This window comes from Halichoerus grypus, chromosome 2 (assembly GCF_964656455.1).
Source record: "Halichoerus grypus chromosome 2, mHalGry1.hap1.1, whole genome shotgun sequence".
NCBI classification, from domain to species: domain Eukaryota; kingdom Metazoa; phylum Chordata; class Mammalia; order Carnivora; family Phocidae; genus Halichoerus; species Halichoerus grypus.
In genome coordinates this window covers 159,751,884-159,766,850 of record NC_135713.1, presented here as the reverse complement: position 1 = coordinate 159,766,850, position 14,967 = coordinate 159,751,884, and the positions used below count along the sequence as shown (strand labels likewise).

General features: G+C 39.0%; 1 protein-coding gene across 3 annotated transcripts in view; it reads right to left on the bottom strand.

Moving 5' to 3' along the window:
- AKAP10 (A-kinase anchoring protein 10) overlaps window positions 1-14,967 on the bottom strand; it is a 96,693-nt gene that overhangs the window by 80,989 nt on the left and 737 nt on the right. For 2 of the 3 annotated variants that reach the window (XR_013446038.1, XM_078067992.1), the window contains exon 2: window positions 5,228-5,275. Coding sequence is in view for 1 of the 3 variants with exons in the window: in XM_078067992.1 (XP_077924118.1) it covers window positions 5,228-5,275 (48 nt within the window). In the remaining 2 variants the exon portion in view is untranslated. Of the gene's footprint in view, window positions 1-5,227; window positions 5,276-7,469; window positions 7,619-14,967 lie in introns of those variants that run through there. The other variant, XM_078067993.1, reaches the window with a different exon arrangement.

Genomic DNA, 14,967 nt, shown 5'->3' with positions numbered 1-14,967 from the left:
TATTTTACTTTTTAATTGGGTAACAAAATTTCTCTAATGAAAAACTTTTATGATCAAAGTTCAAGCTGCTTAAAGATAAAGCACACTTAAAAAATTCACAAAATACATTTTCTTTAGTAGTCTGAAGAAATATCCTATTGACATCAGAATAAAGAGGTTACCCATCAACATGTTAATAGGAGATAAACAACTCAGTATCACAATACTGCCAAAGTAGTCCTGGGACCTTGTTGCTACAGCTGGATCAACATTCTACCTCTCCTATTTATTCCACACAAATATTAATGACTCTTATTAAAGGTTTTTAAGAAGTGTCAGCCTAGTACATTGCTACAGCAAGAAGGACAGAAGGGATGCCTGGGTGGCTCAGCCGGTTAAGTGTCTGTCTTCAGCTCAGGGCGTGATCCCAGGGTCCTGGGATCGAGTCCTGCATCAGGGCAGGGAGCCTGCTTCTCCCTCTGCACCTCCCTCTGCTTGTGCACTCTCTCTCTCTGACAAATAAAATCTTAAAAATAAAAAAGACAGAAATGATACAGGTCAGCCTCAAGATAAATACTCTCAGAGAACCAAACTTGAAGCTACTAGCACCATTTTTTTATTACATTGTCAACAGATAAGTGCTCTCATCTCAGCAAGCAGTTCCCAGACACAGAATCTGAGTAATACCAGGCAATATTTCTTATGAAGAATACATAGTAACGTAATTCAGTCTATTACTCTTTGAGATGCTTTTATAAATATTAAGCAGGTAAGAACGTGAATGTCCATACCTGTCTGCCAGGTATCTATATTTACTAGTCATTCAATGAGAGGTGGGAGAATGATGCAACTGAGTTGTCTTCAAGAAATTTTTAATTTTATTTATTTATTTTAAAGATTTTATTTATTTATTAGGGAGAGAGAGAGAAAGCACAAGCAGGGGGAGTGGCAGGCAGAGGGAGAGGGAGAAGCAGGCTCCTCGCTGAGCAGGGAGCCTGATGTGGGACTCGATTCCAGGACCCTGGGATCATGACCTGAGCTGAAGGCGGACGCTCAACCGACTGAGCCACCCAGGCATCCCGAAATTTTTAATTTTAGAAGAAAGTCTTTTTTTTTAATTTTCATGATAAACTGAAGAAAGCAAAATCATTTCAGCAAGTTTATAAACAGTAATAGCTAGTTTTTTTCTATAGACAACAAGCTACAAATATCATTCTATAAGAACGATAAGACTTTCTAATTGTTTCCGAATTAGGTATGTATGGTGATACAAAATGCCATTAATTTATTTGTGCAAGGCTTTTTTTTCCTCCTCTTTCTGAACTTCTCTGTTAGAACTATTAACTTATTTTAGATGTTGCTTCCAGATAGTCTATCTTCCTTTGGTCTCCATGGTACTACCTGCTCCTTAGTTTCCTTTTCTATCTGTGCCTGTCTCTCAAGCCCTTAGAACACAGTTATTAAATGCCCACTAGGGGCACCTGGGTGGCTCAGTCGGTTAAGCGTCTGCCTTTGGCTCAGGTCATGATCCCAGGGTCCTGGGATTGAGCCCTGAGTTGGGCTCCCTGCTCAGTGGGGAGCCTGTTTCTCCCTCTCCCTCTGCCTGCCGCTCCCCCTGCTTGTGCGCTCTCTGACAAATAAATAAATAAAATCTTAAAAAAGAAATTAAAAAAAAAAAAGGCCCACTATGTCAGATATGGTCTCTTTCCATGACTCCTCTTCCTGAGGTTCTCTGTTCTTTTATTCTTTCTGCTAGAAACATTTATTCTCAAACCTTTAATTATTACTGGAGCTATCTTTTCCAAACATATTATTTAAACCTGTAAGCACTCCTCTTTTTCCCCCAAATAAACTTAAGTGAGACCCTAACACATCTGTAAAATAGATAAAACTCTAGAAAATATAGGTACCTAAATCTAGATAGATATCTAAAGGAGATTAAAAAAAAGACTTAGTAACTCTGGCTGATTCAAGGAGAAAGTTTCACTCACACTCTGGCCTGGACCTCTCGGCAACAGCTCGTAGGGTACACCTCTATGGTACTGGAACCCCAGTGGAGAAGCCCTGACCTGTATCTGAGACCCGTCCTTTGATCTGGGCTTGGGGCCTGTATCTCTAATTCCTTACTGCTAGCTATTCTCACTATGACTTTACCATATCAAGACCAACTTGTCCAAATATCAAACTTACCACGTTAATTCTCCTACTCAATTTCCCCAGTCTCTGTTCAATCTGCCAGTCTCCAAAGCTCAAAATCTTGTACCCATTCTTTTTCAGTCTACATGTTTACCTGCCCAGATCGGTTAATTTTTCCTTAAAGATATTTAAACATCTACTAACCTGTTTATTACCAACACCACACCTTTAGTACAGGCCTTTCCGTATTACAGCAAAAGAACTTCTAGGGTCTCCATTCTATACAACTCTTCCGGACTAACCTTTCATAAATACCAAGTGTAAAGCATTGACATCCTGTTCAAAAGCCTACAGGCTCCCTATTTTCTCTGTCTCAGCTCTCTGTTCTGGTCTTTAAGGCCCTTGTAATTGGCTATCAGTCTTCTGTAAAAACATCCCTTTAACTTGTCTGAAGGTCCCTTTGCCCAATATATACTCAAAGAAATAAGAAGCTGGGCTGGCAGGGAAAAGAGAAAGAACTGCCTCTTTCATTCAAATCCTTATTATTCAACTTTTATATAGATTAAGTCCCATTTCTACAAAATCTTCCCTACACTTCAGAAACCATTTGCTGATCTCAAATTCCTCTGAACTCCTCACAATACTTCATTTAATGAAGTCAGCATACTGAGGCCTCTTGTGCTACAACCAGAAAACGAGGCTACCAAGGAAGGACCTCCCACACACCAGGCATCGTGCTGGTTGCTCGATATCCATTTGTGGGGGTACATTATTTCATTATCTCCCACAACAATTCTGCAAGACCAGCATTTTCCTCATTTTGGAGATGTGGATACAGACAGACAAAAGTTACATACTTTGCTCTAAGTCAATGAGCTGGTAAAGAGTCCTATCAACAGGCAGGATTTCAACTTTGGTCTGCCAGACTCTAGGAAATCACCCTTTTACCTTTGGTTGGAAACTCAGACTCTAGAATTATTGTGTGGGTAAAATAATATATGTAAATGTCTCCAAGTACCTCCCACCCAACATGCCAAAATTGAACATATAATTTCCCAACTTGGTTCTCCACCAGTCGCACTGTTAGGCAAGCCAGAAAAGTAGGTGTTAATTTGAAACTTCCCTGTCCCTTACACCTCATATTTAATCAATAACAAAGTTCTATCCATTTTAGCTCTAAATTGATCAATCCAGATCTCTTTATTTTCATCATTATAGATCTAGCCCATGCCATCTGTGGAATCACTTGATTAATGTTCCTCTCCCTTACCAATCTGTACGTTCAATGAGTGCAGATCAAGTCTTTTTTGGTTTAGCCGCAGTTTTGGGCTAATGCCTAAAACAGAACAGGTGTTCAAGAAATGGTTGTTATTAGTATGTTAATAGTATGATTCTATTCCGTGTCTAAGTTCTAATCAGACTGCAAACTTCTTGAGGGCCTGTTTCCTATACAGCTTCCGTATGATTTTAAGGTAAGCCAATGAATGCTAAGCACAGATTATGTACTGTCACAGAGTAGAAGAATGGAATTTAGCCGGGTACAGATTTAGAAGTTAGGCAGGCCAATCCTCTCCACAAATGAAGAATCTGAAGAAGGTTACATGACTTCCCAAGGTCATACTGTTAGTAGCAGAGTTTAGAGTAGAACACCTGAGAAATCTAAATGCCTGAAACATCAAATCCTTTCCTTCTTACATTCAGATCTAGTCTTTACACATGTTGCTTGCTAAGGGCTTGAAGTCTTTATGAAAGTCAACCAAATTTTGCTTAAGGAAGGCAAACCTATAACCTATAAACAAGGACAATATACTGATTACAATACGGTACTCTGAATATATTTTAAGACCATTCATCCAAAGTAACAGAGAAGTAAAAACTGTAATCATCCACACTTCTGAATAAACAACAGAAAACCAATCTTATAAGTGGCAGTTCTTTACTCCAGAACTGTCAGCTCATTTCAGAGTATTTTTCACTTTTTGTTTTGTTTTTAAAGATTTATTTATGGGGTACTAGGTGGCTCAGTCAGTTAAGTGTCCACCTTCAGCTCAGGTAATGATGCAGGGTCCTGGGATTGAGCCCCGCATCAGGCTCCTTCCTCGGCGGGGAGTCTGCTTCTCCCTTTCTCTGCCCCCCCCCATTCATGCTCTCTCTCTCTAATAAAATAAATTAAAAAAATAAAAAAGATGTATTTATTTATTCTAGAGAGAGACAGTGCGCACAGTGGGGAGGGGCATAGGGAGAGAGAGTCTGAAGCAGACTCCGCGCCAAGCAGGGAACCCGACACAAAGCCCGACGCAGAACTTGATCTCACGACCCTGAGATCACGACCTGACACAAAACCAAAAGTCAGACGCTCAACCCACCCAGGTGCCCCTCGCTTTTTGTTTTTTAAAATAAAGTCAACTACAGGGGCGCCTGGGTGGCTCAGTCGGTTAAGCGGCTGCCTTCGGCTCAGGTCATGATCCTGGGGTCCTGGGATCGAGCCCCACGTCAGGCTCCCAGCTCCGCAGGAAGCCTGCTTCTCCCTCTCCCTCTGCCTGCCACTCTGCCTGCTTGTGCTCTCTCTCTCTGTGTCAAATAAATAAATAAAATCTTTAAAAAAAAATAAAATAAAATAAAGTCAACTACAAAGCATAAGAGACTCTCAACTATAGGAAACAAACTGAGGGTTGCTGGAGGGGAGGAGGGAGGGGGGATGGGCATGAAGGAGCACACCTGATCTAATGAGCACTGCATGTTATATGCAACTGATGAATCACTAAACTCTACCTCTTAAACTAATAATACACTATATGTTAATTCGTTGATTTTAAGTTAAAAAAATAATGAAGTCAGCTCATCGATTTTAGGGAACAAACATGATTAATAGGAGGGCACTGGTTTACTCTATCACTAGAACAGCCAACAAGTGCTTAGTAAAAGCCTATTATATGCAAGGTGTTGAAGAATGTACAGGTTGAACAAGGAAATAAGTCATAATCATAAATAATTATAAAAGAAGGAAGAGACGATTAATGGCAAAAGAAGGGGGAAGATAAAAGGATTAAAAATAGCCTGTAAATGCAAAGCACATCACTTTTTTAATATAATGGAATGCCACTGAACTCACCTTTAATTGACTTGACATCTGAGGTCTTCTCTTGTTCTTTGCCTTTCACTGGAAGATAAAAGAGCATTCATGACCAACTTCTGCAGTCAAAAAGATCCCATCTATACGATGTAAAAATTAGACAAGCTTTATCCTAACAGATGAATATTCAAAGTTGAACGATGGAATAACAGCCTTGGAGGGGGACAGGGCAAGACAGTTGTCAGGGGAAGCTTCTCTAAGGAAGTGACCTTTGAACATCATTCAGTCGAGAGGACTGAGTGTGCTTATGGAGAGACAGGGTCAGAATACCTGGGTTCAAATTCTAACTTGCCACTTTTTACACAGCCATGTGATCACGGACAAGTTACTTTACTTCTCTGGGTCTCAATTTCCTTGATTTATAAAATTAGAACAGTAATAACAACACCTACCTTAGAGGGTTATGAGTGAAAAAATAAAAAGTTGTAAAGGGCTTAGAAGAGGAACAGGCATACCGTTAGTTTAGGATGTTAACTAATATTATTAAAATATGCCTACTACTAGATGCATCTTGAAGAAAAAGAGTTCTTTGATTGTGTATCCTATCTGACTTCTTGTGTATTCCTCTCACAACATCAAATACAAACATTCTAAACTTATATTCTAAATATCTAATACTCAAGGCTTAACCATTTCAGTCTCTTCTCTATTATACAGAACAGTAAAAATTCTACTGCAAATATGCTAATAATATAATATCCAAGAAAGGAAGGTACATGGCAGCTTAACCAAAGCGTGAACTCTTACAGGATCTGACATAAGACTATTTTTAACCTTCCTTACTTTTCTTGTATTTTTTTTCAACATTAAATTTTCTTCAACCCTACCATGAAAACCCTATCAAAATAAGAAATCCCAAAATGTGACCATCTCTCTACTCGTGCTCTTAAACATTCAACACTGAAAGGCTAGTAGCGGGAAATAACTACCTCTCAGAGTATCTGATAAATTAATCCATCAACAAATATGTGAGTGCCTCGTATGCGCTAGACACTCTCCCGGCTCCGAAAAAACAGTCCTGTCTTCAAGAAGTCTATATACAAGAATGTGGAGACAAACATGGACAAAAATAAGATCATTTCAGGTACTGATCACTGCTGTTGGGAAGAAAAGAAAATAAGGAAATGTGGTAGAAGTAACTGGGTTGCAGCCCTCACTGTAGCATCTGCCAACTGACTACATCTCCCACTTGAAACATGAACTTGTCTTGACTTCCAAGGCACTCAACTCCCCTCGTTTTCTAGCTGCTCCTTCTCAGTTTTATCACCTGGCTAACTTCTCCTCTACCTACTGGGAGTTCCTCAGAGAAAGGGTTTGAGCACCTTTTCTTTTCACTACGTACACATATGTATTTCTTGGCTGAACTGACCCATTCTGAAGGTTTTCAATACCATAGATAAGCTATGAATCCTGAATTTCTATTTCTAGTCTAAATTCTTTTTGACCTTAAATTCATTTAGTTAACCATCTACCCATCCTCTTCTATAATTACACTGGTCCAAAATGGAACATACCATCTCTTCCCAAACCTGGTTTACCTTACTTCTCATTCTCTCTCATGAATGACACTCCCACCCCAGTTTCTCAGGCCAAAAATCTCGGAGTCATTCTTAACATGTCTCTCCCTTACTTCCCACACCCAAACCACTTCTAAGACCAATTGATTCTACCACTAAAACATACCTCCACAGTTCTACTTTGTTACTCTCAATACATTCTCATCAATCAGATCTAGTCAATATTTCAAACTGAAAAGTAACACACAATCCAACTTCACCACATATTAGTGTTTTGCCTTACTTCCTTTTCCCCCCTAAATATTATATAAAGGGTCCTATGACTCACTACCTGATCCCATTGCTCTTCTTCCCTTCCCAGAGATAAATATTGCCCTAACTTGGATGTGTTTACTACCATGTGTTTACTATCAAACAAACCATGTATGTTTTTAGACTATTACTACATGCATGTAAAACATATCATTATTCTGTACATTTTTAAAAATGACATGAATAGTATTCTTCTACACATATCTGAAACTTGTATTCATCCCATAATTTGACTTGTCTATACTGATGCATTCATGTAGCTCTAGTTCATTCATTTTAGCTGCTTAATTCCTAAAATACACCTTTATTTATTCATTTTCCTGTTAATGAACACTTCGGTTTTATTTCCTAGTTTTTACTATCACAAACAATGATGTGATCAACAGGGGCACCTGGGTGGCTCAGTCGTTAAGCGTCTGCCTTCGGCTCAGGTCATGATCCCAGGTCCTGGGATCGAGCCCCGCATCCAGCTCCCTGCTCCGCGGGAAACCTGCTTCTCAGTCTCCCACTCCCCCTGCTTGTGTTCCCTCTTTCGCTGTGTCTCTGTCAAATAAATAAATAAAATCTTAAAAAAAAAAAATGATGTGATCAACATTCTAGTACATGTCTTCCTATGCAGTCTATATGTAAGAATTTCTCTAGGAGGGGCGCCTGGGTGACTCAGATGGTTGAGCATCTGCCTTCGGCTCAGGTAATGATCTCCAGGTCCTGGGATCGAACCCGGCGTCCGGCTCCCAGCTCAGCCGGGAGTCTGCTTCTCCTTCTCCCTCTGCCCCTCTCCCTGCTTGTGCTCTTTCTCTCTCTCAAATGAATAAATAAAATCTTTAAAAAAAAAGAATTTCTCTAGAACACTATAAATGGAACCGATAGGTAACCAATGATGGGCATTTTTAATTAAAGTGGCTATTTAATCAATATTTTTCAAATGGTATTTGATGGTATTTTTAATTCATTTCCTTGATTTCCTTTGAGGGGCTATCCTTTCGTACTTATTGGGTATTTAGGTATCTTCTTTTATGGGCTGGCTATTCAATTCCTTTGTCCTTTACTTATTTGTAGAAATTCCATACATAGTCTGGATACTAATCCTTTGTGTTGCAAATACCTTATGTGTATTTTATTGTATGGAAGCTTTAAATTTTAATGTGGCCAAATTTACATTATGTGGATTGTATTTTCCTACCTCATTGTTTAAGATACCCTTTCTTAGCCCAAGATCAGATATTTTCCCCCTGTATTTTCTGCCATATGATTTCAAATTTTGCTTTTTAAAATTCTGGGCTCTTAGCTACCTGTATTTATTTCTATTTGTCAGAAATCAGGGAACTACAGCCCATGGGCCAAATTAAGTTTTTATAAATAAAGTTTTAGTTTAACACAGCCACGTCCATTTGTTAACATACTATCTATGGCTACAAGGACACCATCTTGTCTTTTACAGAGTTAGCTGACCCCTGATGTATATGATAAGAGATAGAAAAACCCTAATTGTTTTTTTTGCCAGAGGGATAGCAAACATCATTTACTGATTAGTCCAACCTTTCCCAACTGAACAGGAACTCTTTATATACCAAGTTCCCATACATACATAGGTCTGTTTCTGGGCATTTAATTCTGTCTTAATTACCTAACTATATAATCAGACTTTGGCAGGGCCAAGTCCTCTACTTTATTCTCTTTCGAAACTGTCTGCCCTATTAATTATAGGGTCAACTTGTCCTGATCCTAAAACCCCCATGGGAATTTTTAAAAGTAGCACTGACTGAATGATTAATTTGGGCGAGAGTTCACATCTTTCTGGTATTGAGTCCTTCTATCTATGAACATAGTATACCTCTCCATTTATTTGGGTTTCCTTTCACGTCAAGCTAGGTTTTATAAACTCCATAAAGATTTTAGTCTTTTGTTTTTACTAGCATACAGCAGTACAACTGAGTTTTAAATACTTACATATAAATGCATTTATTTTAAAAACCCAGTTGAACTCTTAGGAGTTCTAATAGTATGTGTGTAGATTTTCTTCAGTTTTTTAGATATGCAATCACGTTATCTGGGACTAATGATTCCTTTGTTCCTCCTCCCTCCCAAAACTTAAATTTCCCTTCTTTTTTGTTTTATGTATGTGCTACTGTGAAGACTATATTAGCTTTCTTTTTGTCTAATATCCCTGATATGTTTTCCCATCCTTTTGCTTTTAACCTTCTCATGATCCTTTTTATACTAAACAGTATACAGGAGGAATCTAGTCTTTTCACTGAGACAGCCCATTTCTGTTTATTGTGATTACTGCTCTTGATTTCTAAAGATCATTCTTAAAACTTTAACTATGACTATGAATTTGTTGATTTCTCCTGGTAATTCTGTATATTTTGCTTTATGTATTTTGAGACTGATATTGGTGCAAAGCAGTTCAGAGTTTTATCTTCCTACTACCCTGTTCATCTTTTCATAATGTAGTGACCTTTTTAGCCCTGATAATGTTTTGCGCTTTGAAGTATGTCACCTGCCACACAGCTTCTTCTGGTTAACATTTGTCTGCTATATTCTTCTATCCAGTTATTTTCAATTTCTCTATGTCCTTATGTTTTAGTTGTGTTCCCAGTAGTTCATGGCTGGATCTTATCCAGCCTTTTTGTTTTTTAGCTATACAATCTTCTGCTAGAATTTAGTCTATTTACATTTACTGTGACTACTGATCTATTTAGGTTTATTTCAGCCACCTTATTTTGTACTGCTGACTATGCTTTTTCTTGTTTCTCTATTTCTTTTTATTATGAAACATCTAAAACAAAGACAATACTAGAAAATAATTTGAGTAACACTCAGGCTTATCAAATCTTAACATTATGCTGTATTTGCTTCTGAAAAATTTTCAAAAGAAATAAGACATGTATGTGCAACTTAAATCTCTCCCTGATCTCATTCCCCCTTCTCCCTAGGGAAATAATTTCATAAATTGAATATTTATTGTTTCTACTCATATTTTTATTCTTTAATATATTTCTGTATCTATAAACAACATACAGCACTGATTGAAGGTTTTTAAACTTTATACAAGTGGTCCTACCAATTGCCATTCCCAACAGCAGCACACCCTAACCAAATCTTGGTATAGTCAGGCTTTAATCCCATCCCTCAGGACTTAACACCTCTCTCTTCTGTACCATTTTCTCCCTCTCTACCAGATCATTCCTATCAGCATACAAACATATTCTAGCATCTTTTATCTTAAAAATAAATAAATAAATAAATAAATCCCTTAACCCAAGAGCCCCTTTCAGCTCCTTTTCACTGTAGTTTCTTGAAAAGGGTGTTTTTACTCTTGCTACTTTCCACACTTCACATTCTCCCTCCAACCCATTCCACTGATATCCCTCTCAAAGTCATCATTTACTTCCACATTATCAAACTGAGTAGTTATTTCTATCTTGATCTTGCAAGTGACATTCAACACAATACTCCCTTCTTTTTGAAACATTATCTTCTCTTAGCTTCCATGATATCACACTCCTATATAACTGGCATTTTATTTTCGATTCTCCTTTGCCAATGGTTCACGTTCCTCGATTTAACTTCTTTTTAAAAAAATTTTTTTAAAGATTTTATTTATTCATCTGAGAGACAGAAAGAGAGAGCACAAGCAAGGGGAGAGGCAGAGGAAGAGGGAAAAGTAGACCCCCTGCCAAGCCAGGAGCCTGACAGGGGGCTTGATCCCTGGCCCTGGAGATCATGACCTGAGTGGAAGGCAGACACCCAACCATCTGAGCCACCCAGGTGCCCCTCAACTTAACTTCTAAAAGCTGGCTTAACTCCAGAGCTTTCACCTAGGCTCCGTTTTTGTGTATAGTATGGCAGGAAATGCTACCTGGCCCACAGAACTCATTTTCCTCTTTCTAGCAGGGGGGTTGTAGCCTAGTAGCTAGTTACTAGCTGGCTAATTACTCTAATTTCCCAGAAGCTTTTGCAGTTATATAGACCATATGACTAACTTCTCACCAATAGAAGATGAAAAGAAATGATTATGTGCCACTTTCTGGCCAAAGCTTCTCTTTCCTCCTTACCATGGGTCAAAGGACTGAGGACAGACAGAAAGGGCTATGACCCAGTTTTGACAAAACAGACCATACCCTAAGGGAAAGAGGTGTAACAAGATGGGAGGAAAGTGATCCCTGAATGATTGTGAAGCAAAGCCACCCAATGAACTTGGACCGTTACACTCAAGAGAGTAATAAAAAAATCTATCTTGTTTGAGCCATTACACTTCAGTGTATCTTTGTTACAACAGCCTTAGCCTTTCAACACAACTAATTCACACATTTTATGTATTCTCTAGGTGATCTGATCTAGTCCCATGTCATTAATCATCAGTTATGCATAATATTTTTTCTTTTTAAAAGATTTTATTTATATATTTGACACAGAAAGAGAGAGAGAGCACAAGCAGGGGGAGCGGCAGGCAGAGGGTGAGGGAGAAGCAGGCTCCCTGCTGAGCAAGGAGCCTGATGCAGGGCTCAATCCCAGAATCCTGGGATCATGACCTGAGCCTAAGGCAGCAGCTTAACCGATTGAGCCACCCAGGCGCCCCTGCAAAATATTTTTAAAGCCAGAACCAGATCTCACGTTCCGACCTCTTTCCGGAACTACAGACTCATACATCCCACTGCCTCCTCGATGTATCCACATGGATGTGTTATCACAAACTCACAATTGCCAAAAGACAGTTTTTAATTTTTCCTGCCCCAAGCTCTAAGCCCAAAGCTTTCCCAGTTTTTCTTCACTCCAATCACTTATTCAAGTTATGCTATTTCTATCTCCAAAACATATCCCATACCCAGTAAGTTCCAGCCTTCTTCAGGTTCCTTAAACACACCCAGCTATTGCTGCCTCAGGACATTGGTACTTCTAGTTCTCTCTGGCTAAAATGCAGTTCCTTTGATCTTTTGTGAGGCTGGCTCTCTCCCCTCATTCAGATCTCAAACTAAATACCATCTTCTCAGACAAGCCTTCCCTTATTATCTGAACAAATATTATCATCCTGTGATCTAATCCCACATCAGTTTAAATTCCCTGCTCAGCACTTTTTACTAGTGGATATTTTTTCTTGTTTTTATTCACTTATTCAACAAATATTTACTAAATTCCTAACTATACCCAGGCACTGACCTAGACATGGGGATACAGCTGTGAACAAAATCAGCTTCCATCTTAATAAAATACAGAGAAAAGTAGATGGTGATAAATGCTGTAGAGAAAGTAGGCAAGATAGGAGTGCAGGGGCTAGGGACTGCAATGTTAAAAGTAAGATGAACAGAGAAAGCCTCACCAAGATGCCAAATGATCAAAAACCCGAAGAAAATGAGAGAGCAAAATAGTGGGTGTCTGTGGGAAGAGGTTTCCAGGCAGAGAGAAAAAATAAGTGCAAAGGCCCTGAGGCGGGAATGTATTTGACAACAAAGAGGCCAATATAAATAGAACAGTGATGGAAAAGGAGAGGAGGAGATGAACAGAGAGGAAATGGGAACTAGATTAAGGAGGGCCATGTATAGGAAGCTACTGGAGGAATTTGAACAGAGATGTGGCATAATGCATTTTGAAAATATACCATAGGGGTCAAGGATGGAACAAGGGAAACCAAATTGAAGCCTACAGCAACATAACTCTGCTTTTTCTATTTCCCTTTTGTCTTTAAAGATTTTATTTATTTATTTGACAGAGCGAGCGGGTAAACAAGCAAGCGCTGCGGGGGGGTGGGGAGGTGGGGGGGTGGAAGAGCAGAAGGAAAGGGAGAGAGAGAACCCCAAGCAGGCTCCACGCTCAGTGCGGAGCTCAATGCAGGGCTCAATCTCATGACCCTGAGATCATGACCTGAGCCAAAATCAAGAGTCGGACACTCAACCGACTGAGCCACCCAGGCGCCCTTGCTTCCTCTACTTTCATAAAACCAGCTTCCTCTTAACATTTAAGCTGAGATTTGAATGACATCCTCTCAGAGGACTTCCTTAACTGTCCAATCTAAACAGAGATGACCACCTAGACCAGGGAGTTAATAGTCAGGGATGGCGAGAAAAGGCTGAATTTGGTTACATTCTGGGGTAGACTTAGCAGATTTGCTTATGTAGATATAGAGTAGGAGAGAAAGAGAGGTTCAAGAAGGTACTAAAGTTTTAGCCTGAGCAATTAAAAGACCAGAAATGCAATTTACTGAGGTGACAAAAAATCTGGAGTTAAATTTTAGATATAGTTAGTAAAAGATCCATCTGTTAGTCTATTATTTCTATTAATAGATATAACTATATCTATTAGGTAGAGGTACAAAGTGGACCAACAGTTGGATGTATATACCATTCCTAATTCAGGGGAGAGAATTCAAGCTGGAGATGTAAATTCAGGAGTCATCAGCATATAGGTGGTATTTAAAAATGATATTTAAAGACTGGATGGGATCCCTAAACAGAAGCATCTCCAGCTTCTACTCTTGCCACATTCAGTCTGCAAAAAGCATCTACAATGATCTTTTTATAACATAAGATCAAATCATTCCTCTTTAAAAATTTTTAAGGGGCGCCTGGGTAGCTCAGTGGGTTAAGTGTCTGACTCTTGATTTCAGCTCAGGTCACGATCTCAGGGTCATGAGATCCAGCCCCAAAGCGGATGTAGCCTGCTTAAGATTCTCTCCCTCTCCCCTGCCCCTCTGTGCTCTCTTTCAAAAAAAAAAAAATTTTTTTTTTTTTTAAATAGTGTCCCTGCATTTGGAATAAAACCTAACTATGGCCTACAAAGCTCTGAATCTTGTCTACCTCCCTAAGCCCAAATCACAGTGGCCTTCCGTCCTTTCTTGAAGGGCACCAAACTCTTTCTTGACTCACAACCTTTGAACATGCTCCTCCCTAGCCTCTGTTACCTCCTACTGATCCCTCAGCTCTAAGTGTCAAGGTCACCTGCCGAGGCTTTTCTCTAACATCAAACCAAAATATGCTTCTCCTCTCACCTTATCTGTGTTAGAACATGTTATCAATTTGTAAATACACACAGGTACTGAAAGAGATTTATTGTCTGTCTGCCCCAGCAGACAATAAGCTCCATAGGTGCAGGGACTTAGTCTTGTTCAGTGCTTAATAATGAGGGCCTAACACAGTGCCTGCCAAGCAGCAGACATTCAATAGTATTTGTTGAACAGAGACAACGGTCTATTACGCAACATGCAATCTGCCTCATTATACATGGAATGCTTTCTTTCCCCTTAAAAAAACAAAAACAAAACCACAAAACCTACTTTAACACTGTCAAACAAATTAGAGCTATAAACTACACCAAGATACCTTATCAACAAAGCTTCCTTGTACCATTTTACAGGTTTCCTTCATTCAGCAGTGCTTTCATTCATTCATCACAGTTTCATTCACTCACCCCATGACATCAGTTACTAAAACTCTACTTGTACTTAAAAGGAATTCTTGAATTCATATCTGAATGGGGCCTTTAGGAATCATCTAATTCTCGGTTGAAAGAGGAGAAAAAAGTGGGTTAACGCTTTTCTGTCCCAGGTGACAGAAAGTAGCAGAGCAGTCATGTGAACCCAAGTCCCTGATACAGTTTGGTGTTTTTTTTGTTTTTCTCTTGTACCTTTTCTCTTAAATAACAAGAACTGAAAGAACCACTATCATCCAAAAAGACCTCCACTTGTTCATTTTGGATATATATTTTGAATGCAACACAACAACTTTATCCAGGATCAAAATTAAGCTGCCTCTACTTAAAAACTGGGCAGCTATTACAACTGAAAATCAGAAACACAAGTAGTTTACAAAGTGAGCGTTCCAATAGTTAGTCGACTTGCTAAGTCATCAAAAGAAATAATCTTCTTCATTAGGGAACTTTTAGCAATAAGTC